This window comes from Cryptomeria japonica, chromosome 7 (assembly GCF_030272615.1).
Source record: "Cryptomeria japonica chromosome 7, Sugi_1.0, whole genome shotgun sequence".
Lineage (NCBI taxonomy): Eukaryota > Viridiplantae > Streptophyta > Pinopsida > Cupressales > Cupressaceae > Cryptomeria > Cryptomeria japonica.
In genome coordinates, this window is record NC_081411.1 from 164,245,306 (window position 1) to 164,262,387 (window position 17,082).

The 17,082-nt window shown below is 35.4% G+C and overlaps 1 protein-coding gene across 1 annotated transcript; it reads right to left on the reverse strand.

Annotated features, from left to right (window-relative positions):
- Positions 1-301: 301 nt before the first annotated feature.
- LOC131078276 (putative UPF0481 protein At3g02645) lies at positions 302-1,288 on the reverse strand. The gene has a single exon (XM_058015941.2). The coding sequence runs from the start codon at positions 1,286-1,288 to the stop codon at positions 302-304; it is 987 nt and encodes a 328-aa protein (XP_057871924.2).
- Positions 1,289-17,082: the final 15,794 nt, after the last annotated feature.

Below are 17,082 nucleotides of genomic sequence, written 5' to 3' on the forward strand. Positions count from 1 at the left end.
AACAAAATTAAATCACTAACTCCATTTTAGTGCGTCTACGCTTCTTAATACAGTGTCGACAGCACCACAAAGTCTCGTTCTTCAAACAGAAAACAAACTGCTAAGAAATAAATGAACTACCTTTAGCTGACTACTTTTCCTTAAAATTCATCATTCACTGTGATAGTAAACCAATTCTTCCTTTAGCTAACAACGAGATCATCATAAAAATTTTATGTTTAATTTAACAAATACAATGTAATCAGCCTGTTCTACTATTATGTGCTATTAACATGGAACACTATGGCAAAAAAATTCTACTCTACTTCTTCACCGAATAGATACACTGCACAGCAGTCATACCCAAAACGAGTGTCGCCGCTACACGGGAGAGAATATACCATGGTTTCGAACAATGTTCTTTCTTAAATTGCTTCATCCACACATTCCATAGACTGTTATAATGTTCTCTCGCCTCTTTCATCACCACCTCAATTTCTTGAATGGAATGGAATGTGATTCCATCTGTAAGATGGTTGAACATACGTACTATGTCTTCATCACTGCCCACGAAGTTCCAAATGACTTGAGATTTTCGAAGCAGATAAACATCTTTATCTGAATCAATTAAATCTTTGAAGAGATGTACATAATGTGAAATTAGTGTCTCTTCTGGAGACCATGAGCACCTTCGACACTCTTCATATGCCATTAAGTTCCGCAACAATGTCTCTGTGTTGTCCCACACTTGGATTTGAGGAAGAGAAAGCAAACTACTTCCAAATCTTCTCTTTTCAAATCCAATTTTGCCTGGTTGGAATTTGATACCAGCGCCATTCAATAATTCCGCAGTGAGGGTAGACCTGCTATCATCCGGAGACTTTGTACATAAGGTAGAGTAGCTTTCATCGGGAGAAGATATATCGATGAAGCTGAGTTTTTGCATCCAACCAGGTAGTTTCAAATTGATCCACCGCCCATAACGTCTACGTTTGCCATTGATATTATGAATTGGACCATTACAGCTGTATTGTTCAACAGGACTAGCTGATTCCAGATTCGAATGTGATAACAGATTTTTAATCATCATTCTATACAAATCCAGTAAATGGCAAGGATCTTTCTCGATGTATTTCTTCAGTGTTAGCTCAGCATTTCCTGGCAATGATGAAGAAAGTGGAAATCCACAAAACACTTTGTAGGTACTCAACAGAGCAGCTAACTGTGCAATTGCAAGTGTTCGAGTTCCAAATTCCAACTGGAGTAGTTCTATGAGAATAAACAGAGGAATTTGGTTTTCTAACTTCATAATGTCATCTAATATCCCACCAAATATTCAGTTCTCAAAATCTTTGTTTTGAAAAACAAGGCTAAAACAATCCGTATCACTTTCATCCCTTGTTAGTGCAGAGCTTTTCAAGAACTCAAGAATAAAGCAAGCATCCATTGCTAACATCCAAGATAATGTTTCTCCGTCCATTTCAATTGGTTCTGCATAGCACTCTCTTATTTTACTCTCCAGCCTTTGAATCTCTCTAATCAAGCTAGTGACATCTATCTTCAATCTTGTCAACATTCTATGAATTGCTTCGAGTTTATATTGATTCATTGTGAATAGTTGAGGATGTTTTTGGTGATGATACGGCCCAAATGATATAACGAAAGGAGCATTATTTTCAGGATTAGAAACCATCATGCGTTTAATCACCCTATAAATGCAAACCTTTCTAGAGACTTGCCACATTTTACTGGGAGGATTGAATGTGCTTTTTACTTGGATTAGCCATGATCCAACTGAAGCACTGCTTTGTGTTTTGCCTTCGTCATTTACCTCAGCGATTTCAAGTGTTCTGCCAATGCCATTTACTTCAACAATTGGAATATCTTTAGCTTTGCTATCAGAACCGGGGATGTCGAGTTCAGCCATTTTGTTTGTCTCTTATATTCCACACGACTGCTTTGACAATGAAGTTTCATCCAAGTCTATTCAAACATGACAAGCATTTATTAGAGAAAGAAATGAGAACAAGGACCTTTAATTCAAAATCAGTATTTCCATTTCATTCTGTTTTACTCTTTTAATAGTTATTCTTTTCTCTATTCTTATCAATAATAATAAATAATTATCTTAATTTTTTTTTATCGTTTTTCATTAAAAATCAAGTAACTAACTACTAGAATAAATCTTCCATTAAAACTGGACAACCACTTAATCTGAAAACTGACAGTAACTCACATCACTCCTTACTCTAAATGAGTATTCAATTCAAAATCTAAGATGCTGTCTCTTTCAAAAGACATTTCCCAAATTGAAAGATAAGTCATCAGATGCGTAACCATTTTTCTTTTTTCTATACTTTTAACTGTGCCTATAAGATCATCCATTATTAACATAGACTGTCTTTCTCAGGCTAACTGACAATCTTTTAAAGGATGAACTAAGAAGCAAGAACATCATGCATAGCTGGAGGGGGAGAGGCTTCGATACCCACCACTATATTTTCAGGGCTATTCAAAACAATAACTCGCCTTGACTGCAATCTTTCTAGAAAACTTTTTATAACATTTTAAGGCAGAATGCCTGAGGTCGAAACATCTAAATATGAAAGTACGATTCTCATAATCAACCGGTTGTCTCCAAATTATGTCACCTACATTAATGTTGATTTATATACTCATATCTACAGTCTACACTAATAGGAGAAAAGGGAATACATGGCTTGTTTGTCGTTTCATCAGCCGAGCAAACAAGCTTGCCCAACGTGTTAGCAATGGCAATCAACCCAGTGAGCCTATACACAGTAAATTCTCTCCCATCACTAGAGTCATTTAGATGTTCGGAAGAGGGAAAATTGGCCCTGATACACAGTAAATTCTCTCCCCATCATTGCAAGGTAGACTTACAAAAATTTATTTGCTTCTCCATGATTACAACTCAAGGATGAAATACCCCGTGAACAAGGATAACTGCAGATCTTCTAGAGGTACTTTAGATCCACTAGTGAAGGTCAGTTAATCTCAGCTTGAAATTGTGAAAATTTACATATCATTGCATGTTGGGAATGTAGAATTTTGCAGCTATCCTTGCAAAATAGAATTGATCTAGCAGAAAAGAAAGAAACAAAACTTACAAGCAAAATACAGAAGAAAATCAAAACTGAATGAATGCAATTCAATCATATTCATTATTACAAATCGGTATGAATTACAAAAAATATATAGATCACATGAACAGAAATTATGCATAAGATGCATGAAATTTCTGAAGATCAACAACTGTTTGCATGAAACAAAAATGGAAGATGAAGAGGAAGTTAAAAACAAGAACTCTTTGGTTAGCTTAAACATAAGCAACAATGCAAATCACAATCACCATAAATCACGGGAAGACTGAATGTTAAGTTGCACTAACACCCGCCCTTAAGCCTAACTAAGGAGAGATATGGGTCTTGGCAACAAAACCTAATCAAGGACCCAATTACAAAGAAGAAAGGAGAAAACCCAACTGAGAGAAACTCCTAACAATTTATTCAACCTAAAGAAGAAATGAAGAAGAAGTGCAAATGAATCCACACTGCAACAGAATTGTATCAGAGTCATAGAAACCATTGCATGAGTACCTCTGGGATACATTGAAAATGTAGTTGTACATATTCTACATTGCTCAAATGGATGAACAAACAGGTACATATTCTACATATTCTACATATTCTAAATACAAAAACTGATCATCTAAAGACAGGAAGATATGAATATGCAAAAATGTTCTCCAAACTAAAGAACTGCAAATATGACCTCTGGTTGGGATGATGCCATTGTATATCCATTGCTCAATAATGTCCCACTAGAAAGAAACTCTGGAAGCACTCGACGATGCGACTCTAGAATCTCATGTAGTTAGGAACCCTACTAGAAAGAATCTCTAGGAGCAAACAAAGTTGCAACATTGGAATCTCATGTAGACAAAAATTTAGAACAAAGAACACTTTTGGCTACCAATAGAAGAAGAGTGCAGAGCTTATTGGTTAATAGAAACTTTAATCTTCTACTTTTATTCAGGAAGAGTGCATGTATCTAGAAAAATAGATTTACATCTTCCTCCATGAAGATAACAATCTTCGTAGAAAGCTGTCAGATGTTTCTTCTTTCTAGCAATCTAGCTCTGATACAATGTAGAATTTTGTAGCTATCACTGCAAAATAGAATAGATCTAGCAGAAAAGAAAGAAACAAAACTTACAAGCAAAATAGAGAATAAAATCAAAACTGAATGAATGCAATTCAATCATATTCATTATTACAAATCTGTATGAATTACAAAAAATATATAGATCACATGAGCAGAAATTATGCACAAGATGCATGAAATTTCTGAAGATCAACAACTGTTTGCATGAAAGAGAACTGGAAGATGAAGAGAGTTAAAAACAAGAACTCCTTGGTTAGCTTAAACATAAACAACAATTCAAATCACAATCACCATAAATCACAGAAAGACTGCATGTTAAGTTCCACTAACAGGGAATACTCCTGTGCTCAACTACGTCCATATCGGAGCTAATTTCTAGGACCCCTTTTAGCTTTTTAGGCCAGCGAGAAAATCCTCCACCAGTCCCTTCTGAATCCATCATATTGTGAAACCCAGAAAGAGAAGATCTTTTAAACTCTAACCTATTGCCATCTCCAGAGATCACTTATCTTTGTAAAATCAGGAGAGGGCATTTATAGAGGAGTGTAGGAAGTTACCCTAATCTTTGTAAAAACAGGGGAGGCAATGTCAAGGAGTACAGACCAGGAGAAAATCATCTATCGTTGGACATCGAAGCCATAAAGACAAACCTCCTGTCTTCATCACCCTTTAACTTTACGAATTTACGCATGAGTTTTCATGAATCATGCCTTTAGGCTGCACGTGTAGGGGAGTAAAAACATTGGAATTAGGACAGTAGAGCTTCGGGTATTTGTATACCCAACAGAGATTGCCCTGCAATTCACCATTTAACCATCAAGATCCTTAATGGCAGTGTCTTCCTCTCCTGCTTTCAGAACTGCTTTCTGGAATCAAACACATGCGAAACCCTTTGTGGCGACCATGATCCCAGTCTCATGGAAAGCATATTTATAATATTGTCGGAGGGAGTGCATAGCGAATGGAGATCATATTTCTCGGTATGGTAGAAAGCTGACTAAAAATAATTAAGAATGCTTTATAATTCCTAGTAACAAAATTATGTTGCGAAGATCAAGAGGATCACAAAGTTCAAATTAAAGAGAATTATTCAAAGGGCCCAGCTTGAACATAACATAAAAAATAGTAAGCAACTAATATAATTCTAGGAGTGGATTTTCTATCAAGAGGTTTCTTCTAAACATCAACAACGATAGCATTATAATTAGTTAGCTTATAGCTTGTGAATGCACCCTCTTCTTTAGGAGTATCTTCTGAAGGATGTTGACTGCACACTAAAGAAATGGATAGCTCCAACTGATGAACCTTGCTAGAGTTAGGCCAACTAGGCTCACCATTGCATGAGAAGAGGTGGAAGTAGATCATGATGATTAGGATCATCCATGGATATTATTATCACTTTTCCTTGGTATGTAAGATTCATTAGATTGACAAATATAGTCTCTTCTAGTAGATTGGTTATGACCTCATCAACATTGCCAAGTATGAGAATTGGAGAGAGGCCAAAATTTGGCAACAGTGTATAGAGCATTGTCCTAGTGGTCAAAAACTCTTACAAAAGGACCACCACAACAATAATTTTGTTAGCTTGCACTTTTTTCTACATATATATTGACTTAGACAAGCGAATGAAAGAGATATTGACTTAGACAAATTCAATTTTGAGTATTTCTTTTCTAACCTTACCTTCCTTATCTCAATATGATGAGATCAAAATCTATTGATCTAAAACAATCTATTGGTATCGAAACAAGGTTTGATTCCTTTCCACATGCTTCATCTTAAAACTCACATGTCATGTCATTAAATTACATTCCTTAGACCATTACTCTCCTAACACATTAGTTCAATGGTCCTATAAACATCTAAGGATAATCCTAAGAAGATCTTAATTTATGTCCAGAAGATAAGAAGGATAAGACTCCCTCTCTTCTACTAATTTTGAAGATGTCGATTTTAGAATCCCACATGAAAAGATCACTTAGAGTAAGAGATTTCTTTCCTTATTTACTCATATCCTTGTTTCCAATAATCCTTGTTCAACAAATCAATTCTAAAACCATACATAAATGGAAACAACTTTTCAATTATAAATAATTCCTATTGTAAAAATAATTATTTATATAGAATGAATTGTAACAAGCTTTCCTATTCAACTACAGAAATGCAAATACAGGGAAAGGGAAAAAAGAAAAGAAACAAAACACCTTAATAACATGCTCTATCGTCAAACTTGAACCAAATACAATAACATTATTCAAATGATCCATAATTTTAATGGTCTATAAATTGACAATTTTCCTATAAATTTTATACCAACTAAAGGTTCACAGGAAATCCCCTATCAGTCTAACATGGCAGCGAGAGGAGCTACTACTAATATACTAAATATTTTAAAATAAGATGTAACAAAACTGATCGTACCAGAATCACTATAATGTTTTCATATAGCTTATACAGCTTTTCTAGTCGTCAAGGTTACAAGCTTCTCGTCTTTAGAATTTGCAAAGACTTGGCTGAGACTATTTCAGTTTTGATGTTACAATATTTTATTTATTTCTAAATGAAATAAAAAATTGCTCTGATATTAAAATTGATAAAGCACTGCTGCCTAAACCCTCAGATCTCTAGTGATACACTGTAAATATGCAAAATTTACAAAATATGCAAGTACCTGGATTCTACTGAACGTAACTCCTGCAGGGACTAAGATTGTATAACCTGAATATTACAATCGTATTAAGCAACAAAATGAAGAATTGCAATATATTCAAAAGACAATTCGAATAGAAATCGCTGCATAAATATATACCAGTTTTCTACAAAGTAATTTCAAGAAACTAATCGCAAACCCTAAGGAAGAAAGCAAAGTGGAGTCCGAAAAGAGGGTTGGATGCATTGATTTTAATCATATTTAATCATACCTGGAAAAAAGAGGCAGATGGAAGGGGATGTCACGCAATTTTGACAAGTCCATTTTCTGCGCCACCTGGGCAGAACATTAACTCACTAGTAAAATAAGGAGAAACAGATGAAGAGGAAAATTAAAAAGCAGGAGTTAAAAGATAGTTTCTAAAACTTGTAGGAATTTTCTCTGGAACTTTACAAAATATTTGGTATTATTTATGGCATTTGGATTTAGTTGGAATTCATACAAATGCAATGCATATTTCTCTCTTACCTAAGAAGAAAAGACAGAAGGATGGGCATTTCACATATTTGTGAAAGGAATCTTCACGGGTCTATTTTTGGCCTCAGTTGGGGAGGGTGTTATCTCAATCAAAGGACAAGATAAACAAAGAAAGAGTGAACAAGAATCAGGACTGAAAAGACATTTTCTAAAGCTTAAGGAATCCTTTTTGGGTTTTTACAATCAAGTTAGAATTATTGCATACACTTTGCATGTTTTTAAACTTACCCGGAAAGGAGAGTCAGATGTGAATATAGTTTGTTTAGTTTGAAAGCAATTTTAGCAAGTCTATTTACTGCGCCAGCTTGGAAGGATGTTAACTCAGTAGAAAAATAGGAAGAAATCAAGAAAGGTGAAAGAAAAAGCAGAAGTAGAGATATTTTCTAAAGCCCAGAGGAATATGTTTTCGGATTTCTAAAATTTACTGGATATTATTTATAGCGTAACAATCAAGCTAGAATTATTGCAAAGAAAATGTTTATTTTCAATTTTACCTGGAAATAAGAGGCAGATGAAACAACATTTCGTATTGTCTCTGAGTAAAAAGCTGGAAAGAGATGATTTTTTCAAAAATTAGCTGATTCAAAGGTTAAGGACATTGTGGTTGTAAATCCAACTTGTCTTTACGTAATTTTAATAGGCTATGAATATTTTTTTAATTGTAGAAATAACTTTAGGAGATATATTTTTAGTGTAATATTTTTTCTTTGGATATTACAATTTAATTATTTTACATGTACCATCTTAATCAGTCAAGCTTTTGGTTCTAGCATAGAAGTGGTGATTTCATAATTTCTTCAATTACCATAGTGGTTCCACCACTTATGCTAATTGTCAAAGTTGGTAGGCTCTTGAGGTCAAGGTCATCTCTAGACCTAGATGAATGCCTTAAGGGTTCATTCGCAATTACCTTGCATATGTATCCCTTCAAGGGAATCCAGAGGCTCCGTCATTCACCCAGAGTGTTAGAGGACATCTTTTTCTCCTCTTGTATGAGATCCTTGATCTCTCTTTAACTCTGATTATTATTTTCATGCAATCAATTAACTTAGTCTATTTTAATAGAAGATAACCATTAGCCATTAGGTAGAGTACAATCATACACAATCACATAGAGGCCATATTCTTCAAATATTCCCAATTCCATAGAGAGTGACTCAACCACACATCCCATAAATAAATGGTGACTAGTTCATACATATCACACATAGTGAATAGCTCTAGCATATGTCACTTATAGACAATGAATAGCTCCAATGTATGTCAGACATAGATAGTGAGAGACTAACACATCCATAATAACTAGCTACACTTACCCCTAGTGCATCCTAGATAAAAGGAACATCAATGCATTACACACTACACCATGGGACACATTCCCTTGTCTGGCCCTCTACACCAATGAGCAAGTGGAAACAAGATTCAATGTATCCCATACTACATCAAATGTCAATCCTCATCCTAACAAGGTCAATTATAGCAATTTCACATCAAGATATCCCCAAAACTATAATATAAAGTTGGTCCAATTATTACCTACCTATTCTTTATTAGAAACTCTTCCTCATAGTCCATTGGATGACTAAGCAACAAGGACATCCATCATCGGCATCCAATTGGCCCCCAATCCTACATGCTCCTGCAAAATTTGTTCAATACCCTAGATCAATCCAGAGTATCCCTTGTGTACATTCAACAAGCGGTATCCATCCACAACTAGGTGGTACAGCTGAAAGCCTATCGACATAGTATGCTCCTTGACTATTGTCAATATCTAGAGGATAATCTTACCTTAAGCAGGTAATAGGATTTATCCTTTTCTGATCACCTAGGATAGAGAGGACTAGTTTATGTGTTAGACGAATACAATCCTCTACCTATGCCCTCGTAGTGTCCTAACTACATCCATTGTCATAAAAGTTAGCACCTATACCTAGATTAGCACTATAACTAGAAGAGAGGTTCCTAATTTAGAACAAGTATATCACAATTGATTAATATTGGAGTATATTCACAAAGTCTTAAAGGTCTAGGATTAAATTTCATAAGCACATAAGGTCACTTGGATCCAACATAAGATGTGTTCTACTCACTAATTAAACACACTAAATATAAGGTAGTCGACCCCTTCATTTCATTTAAATTAATATGTAAAAAATATAATGTATTAAATACCAATGATTATATTTCGTATCCCTTCATAACCATATAATACCCACTTCAACCTTATTTGAAGCCTAGTGGAGATAAAAGGTCTAACCAATTAGGAACAACTGCATAAATTGGGAGTTGTCCCCCTATGGACTTGAGGTCACAACCACATCCTTCGCCCAAGGACCACCTACGCTCCTAATTACAAACAAGTCAAAGTTAAATGTAGTTCTCCTTACAAGGTCTCTCAAAAGACACCTACATACATGCTCCCAAGGTTTCATCATATCGACTTTCATGTTAAGCGTACAACTCAACACAAATTACCTTGCTTCACACAAACTCATAGGAAAATAGTTCCATTTGATTTACATATACTATGTTCTATACTAAGGTTCTTATACTTAAGGGATCAATAAAATTTATTTACCCCAATACCCAATCACCATTCTAAAATTATATAATATGTCATTAACAAAGGAAGATAAAATAATATTACATAAACTTATTACACCTATTACCTCTACAATATATTTTTCCAATGTTTAGTTCACCAATATAGTTATGTCTAAAACTTTTCCAACTTGATCAATTTATTAGTCACATATAACCTAATGTAAGAGTACAAAACTATTTAGAGTTTCCACAAGGGATACAATGTTTTTTTTATTAATATCAATGCATCTGATAATTATCGCATCATTTGAACTTGAGACATAATAATATATAGGATTATGTGTGTGTGTGTGTGTGTGTGTGTGTTGGAATCAAGGATCATTGAGAGGGGGTGAATCAGTGATCTACCAGTAAACAAATTTTTTGCCTCACTTTTCAACCACCAGAAACATAAACATGAAACTGAAATAAGAAAACACAAAAGAATAACACCAATATTTTTACGTGGAAACCCAAATGGGAAAAACCACAGTAGGACTTGAACCCACAATATTATTCTACTATGGGCAGTAGAAAAACAATATTACAATTTGGGGAAGGCACTTGCATTCAGGCTCACTTCCTAGAGCTCACTACTCAATTACAATAAGGGAAACAACCCGGAGGAAGGCTCACTACCTTACAGTCAATTACAATAAAGATATACAATGAATGAACTCTAAAGTATCATCAAACTAGGCTTAGATGAGTTTCGGTTAAGCACAAAGTATGTGACTTTCACTGCTCTGCTATACTGCTCTATTTTTTGTCTCAGTCAACTATTGGATCAAGTGCGCACGTGAAACTGTGCTCAATTGCCTCAAAATGGATCATCACAACTACAACATACCAAAAATAATTCACCAATTCACTCTTATATATCTGGACATACAAAAAATAGTTTCCTTCAAGTCGACTTCCAGATATGTAACGTGTAGTTGCAAGTCGGCTTGAATCTTTGACAAAATATAGCACCAGACCAAAATTATATAATTACACACTTCCTAGAAGTCTTCCCATTCACCTTGAACACAAAATCAATCACCGAAATCAGTGGAGAGTTGCCAGACCAAAACTGCACTGAAATAACCATGAATTACCTGTTAACTGGCTACTGGTTAACATCCACTTTTAGATAAGAAGAATCACGACCACCAAATCGAATTTTTGTAAAGAGTTGCCATCAATGACAACCCTAAACCAATAAACAAGCACCAAAAAGCACCGAATGAGTGTCAATTGCCAACAATCTCCCCCTTTGGCATTGATGGCAACACGTGAAAAATGGCCAAGTGTTGATACTTGTGAAGCCTCTATATTGGATCAAGAATGAAAGAATTTTAAGGCTCCCCCTTAGATCAAAAATACAGAAATATGCATCAAAAATTTGTACACTCCATTGACACTATACATTTCTTACCTTATCTCTCCCCCTTTGACAACAATCCCAAAGATGAATTGCATACCGAAACTTATGTACAAAGATATTCACCAGAAACTTTACAAATACTTGAAGATATCAGTATAAACAATCTTCAAAAATTCTAGGTGAGTGTCCCATCCACTTTTCAAGTTATCCAAAACTATAATGAATGCACTAAATATAGTTTGGCATGAGTCTCTAATTCCTTTAAATCAGATGGCACAAGTCGGGCCATCTCCTTCACACAATCTACTTTGTTACACAACATGGTGTCCAACTGAGGGGTAATCAGGTTGCGTAGTTCACCAACTTTTCTCAAAATTTTGTCCTTGTCAGCTTGAAGGCTTGAGATCTGATTAGTTAGAGCTATAATCTACCCTTCAATACTGCTAGTTAGTGCTACATTAGGATGAAAGGACTATAAAATACAAGAAAGTTTTCCTTGGAAAACATCTATCTGCTTGTCTATATCTACAGTGAATTTAGGCAAAATTAGACAAGTTTTGTACAATTTACCACCTTCTGAAAATGCATCAGAAATAATCTGCAATCTTTTATTTAATCTTACTCTACCATTCTCAATCATCTTCTGGAATGTCTACATCCTAACATCCTTAAATTTATCCAAAACTTTCTAAGTAGCAGACTTCTCTAAAGAGTCAAAATTTATATTTACACTATTAATCAAATGAAGTAATTTACCAGAGGGGATATCATTAGAATCTAACTGTACATTCAAAGCCACCTTTTGCAAAATATTAACTGACATCAAAATTACCTTCTTATATTTAGATCCAGACATCACTAGATCCTGGCTAGCCTGAGATTGAATAGCGACTGTGAGCATAAGCTTCTCAGTGGGAGACTTTTTCCCAATATCCAAAGGTTCATCAAAATTTATTGAAATTTGAGATATGGACCTAACTGGAAGAGTGTCAATTTCCACTCGCTTACCCTTATCCACCTCAACAGATTTGATATCCTTCTTTGTTGCCTTATCACCCATCGAAGCTTGCACATCTTCTCTTTTTGCTTCACCTGTTGCACCAGTTTTTCCACTGGGTACAATATCAACCTCAAGCTCCTCGTCAACTATATCTACTATCTCTACCACTAGAGGATTCTGATCAACATCATGAGATTGATCTTCTGGATGATCCCCAGTCTGAGTTTCATCCTTCTTATCACTAGAGACACCTTCCTGAGCTGTCACATGAGTGGTTTTGCTTGATTGAGCATATAGAGGGTGACTCTTGATAATATTTTTCCATATATCCTCTATTTCTTTTCTAACCTATTCAACTTTCCCAATCATCGATCTATTCACTCTGTTTTGGCTTCTAAATTCCTTCTTATTGGCCTCCTCATTGAGCCTTTTGGATTCATCTTGGGATATACCTGTGTATATGTTTATCGACTCTCTTTTCTTCATCTCCCTATCAATCTTCTGTGTTGTTAGTCTTCTTGCATCAATTATATTGTATAGGTCTTTAGGGATAGACTATTCAAGTTCAATTAGAAATTTCTTAAAGTTATGCAAAAAGAAGATTATAGCATCCTCAATCTACCTTTGATCAGAATCATCAAAGCTAACATAGTATGCACTAATATTTTTCAAGTTACCATCTGCAACTATTTGATCAACTAAATGTTTAGTGGATAGAGGAGGAAAAACAATATATACACTTGCTAAATTACTAGATTCAACAACTTCATCAAGCTCAGTTCTTACCCTTCTTCCTCTCTTAGGTCTTTTGGTTGGTGCTAGTTCAGATTTTGTCTTCTTGGTTGGCTAAGATCCACCGGATTGAGGATTTCTCACCACCCTAAAAAATTCACGTTTCTTTCTAGTCTTAATTGCCTCTTCTTTTGATTTGGTCTTAGAGGCCACTGGAGATACAACAACATATGTCCTCTTTGGTTTTTCTTTCTACTTCAGGACACCTTTTCCAGATGGACTTGCTCCTTTTGGTTGCACTACAAGAATAGGGGCAGACTTGGTTTTCTTAGGTTGGGCTTTAGGGGGCACCAGTTTCAACTGGGTCTCCTCCTTATCCTACATCTGCTTCACCTCCTCCCGGATGAATCCCATTTGCACTGCAAATTATTCTGCCATCTTAGTAACTTTCCTCTTCCTGGAAGGGCTAGTAAATTGCACATGCAATTCAAGATCTTTTTCTTTATAGGTTCCAAATCTAGCCTCCTTCTCATTCATCGGTTGACTGAGCATGTGTTGAGCATACATGTCCAGGGTATCTACATCTACTTCATACCCCATGGGCATGATCCAAACTATTTTGGGTTATACTACTTGCATTAGACATTGATCCTTGTCCACCATGAAGCATATAGTTTGCTCATACTTTTCAACAATTTCCTTTGGGATTCTCTCTTTGTTTTTCACTGCTCCCTCGAAGGATTTGAAGTATCACCACAAAGTAGATGTCCTCATTGGACCATCACCTATTCCCATAATTCCTTCTTTTATCTGCATAGCCACCAATCTATCATATGCCCATTGGACCTTCCCTTTCACACTGTGTATCTCATTCAGGAAATATAAGGCTAAGAAAATAAGAAGAGTTCCATATTTGAAAGTATGCTTCTTATCTTGCTTGAATTTCTTCAAATTTCTCAATAGTGCATTCAACATAACAGTGCACAAGTCATACCTTTTATCTTATTTCAGCATCTGACATGTTGAGTAAATGGCAGTATCAGATACAAAGTTGTGTCTGCTTGACTAGTAAACTTTGTAACCAACCACAATTGATGATGTAGACACCTAAAATTGTCATGTCTAATTAAATAAATATTTTTATTTATTTAATTATTTTAACCTAATTCTTTTATTAATTAAATAAATATTTATTTATTTAATTAATTGATTTATCCTCTTCTAGCCTTATTTTTCATTTAATTAAATACATTTATTTATTTAAATTATCCTTTTCCTGAATTAAATAAATATTTTATTTATTTAATTGATCCCACTTCTTCTATTAATTAAATAAATCTTTATCTATTTAATTAACTCATTAACCTTTTCTACCTATGACACATGTCATTCATCTCTTAATTCATACACTACCTACCCTCTTATTATTTTCTTATTTTCTTTACCTACCCTCTAATCATAGCCGACCATTTATCTTTTACACCTCTCAATCTTATCCCTCCATTTCTTATAGTGTCTTCTATATAAGGAGATGCTTCCTTCATTATCAAACCCTAACTAACTAACTGACTACTTGATCAATTGACAACACTACCCTTTCATATGTGATCCTACTTGCAACCACATTTTCGTTCTTTGTTGAGCTCTTGTGCATATAAAATCTGAGAGCAACTATATCAAGCAAGATCAATGGAGATAGGAAGAATGGAGATCCAAACCCTATTAGACATGTGATGGTATAATCTTTGTGATTTCATTTGATTTACATTGTCTTAGGTATTTTTCATATGTTATGGTGGATCTTTGTTGTTGTTAGGCTAGGGTTTTGTGGTTGAATCTATTTAGTCTTTCATAATTGTTGTTCTCCATTTTCACCGTATACATTTTGGCACGCCCGGTGGGACTCTTGTCCCTTTTGCATTTAACATCTTTTGTTGCAGATTTTGTTTTGAGGTTGCAGATCTGACATTTCTGACTAAATTTTGATATTTCACGTCTGCACACTTTTGGATCGCGTCTTTTATTTTCTGCCACGTCTGTGACATCTAGAACCATGTCTGCATATTCGACAATATTTTATTTCTTTTTGCAAATTTTGGGAAACACGTTTGTATTCCGTAGTCATGTCTATGAAGTCTTTAGGGGCGTCTGCATTAGGAAAATGTGTTCGTGTAAGGGAGCCATGTCTGTGTCATATTTAGGCACGTTTGTGTGTTCTGGCAATGTCTGTGTCTATGACAACTGCGTTTGTGTTTGGTTATTGCATTTTTTTTTGTTTTATTGATTCAGTTTTTCATCATTCGAATTTTAGATCTGGTTTATCTTGAGCTAACATTTTCAAATCTAGCTAACAAAAGTGGTGTAGCTTGTCTTGGAAGCAAAATCATTTTGTTGAAGGCCCCTATTTCATAAAGTCTTTTAGATCTAGAATTTACCTAACTCGTGTGCTTGTAGGAAGGGGTGATTATTTCAAACAATCCAAACTACTAATAAATCTTTGTTGCAGGTCCTTGGCAAGGGTTTTTTTGTTTTTATTGTGTGTCTTGTTTTCATAGACTAGCAAACACTTCAATTGGTGCACTAAAATTGAACCATTGTCTTTTGTGTCTTGAGCAATAGGCTCTTTTTGCTTAATCTTTAGAGGGCTTGTCTCCCTGTGTGGTCATTAGGACTACTAGTGAGGAGAGAACAACCCAAGTGGTAGCAAAAGAAAAGCCATCGTCTTCCAAACCACTATAAATAACTGTATCCATGGTGAAAACTATGGATAACATGTGCTGATTAGTTCCTACTGACACTATGTCTCCCCATAAACTCGTTTGATCAAATTTATTTGATCATTTGTAGGGCATAACCCCTACCGGCTGGGAGCCTTCTATATTTACAGAGCTAAAAGTGCTGCATGTATGGCCACATGAGCAGATGCCCTTACTAGCACCTTTTTGTTTTGAAAGTCAAAATCCTTCTAGTTGTTGGGGCAGGAGGTCGGACCTCTGGTAGCAGCCCACACACATACGGTTCTTAGTAGAGATACAAAGTTCGTCACACGGAGTTTTCGTGTGGATTGATGCTTGGCTGCCCCGAGAAGTGAGTACCGAGGGTGGAGCTAGTGGGGTCAAGCATCTAAGTATCCGCTTTGAATAGCGTAGTCTCGAGGGAAACTCCATGTAGGATCAACAACTATTGTCTTGGCCAGCCATAAGAATTGTGCTTGACTTATTTTGAACAATCAAACATTCAAGACCAAACATCAAAACATTGTGTCTTTTGTGTCTTCAAGTGTATGCAAAACAATTTTATTTCAAACAACACACTTTCCTTGGAGTCTTTGAGTCTAAACACTTGCAAACATTGAGTCCTCATCAACACTGTGTCCTTTTGTCACAAAAAATAGTCAAACATTAAAATTTGGTCACAACAAAATAGCTTCACAGATTGGAAAAATTGCACAAAGTTTACAGAAATGTGTCTGTGTTTGATAGACCTGCATCTGTGTCATCTAAATGCATCTGTGAAGGGCAGAAACGCGTCTGTGTCTTTTGAGCAACATTGCAGTATCTCAGAAACACATCTGTGTCTGACAAAACCACGTCTATGTCATTTAAGCACATTTGTGTCGGATAGAATAGCATATGTGTCCTTTAAGCGCGTCTGTGTCTGACAGAATAGCATATGTGTCCTTTAAGCGCGTCTGTGAATTATATAGGCACGTCTGTGTTCAGGATTGAAAACTTTCATAATTCAACAAACAAGAACAACCAATTTAAGACTTATTGAGCTTCCTAGGTTATCTCTCTGGGTTTTTCATCTAGCATTCAACCTGTCTTTGGGTCTCACAAAGTCCATTATTGCTTTACAGCTTACATTACATTCACATTTGTCTAAACTTGAGTCAAAAGGTCACTTGTTTGTCCTCATCATACTTTGTCAACATACTACATACAACAACACTTTGCTAAGTGGTCCCTCATCAAGGTCTATCACCATTGGGTCTCATTTGGTCTTACTTAGAGTCAAGGTCAACTTACCTCATCAAGA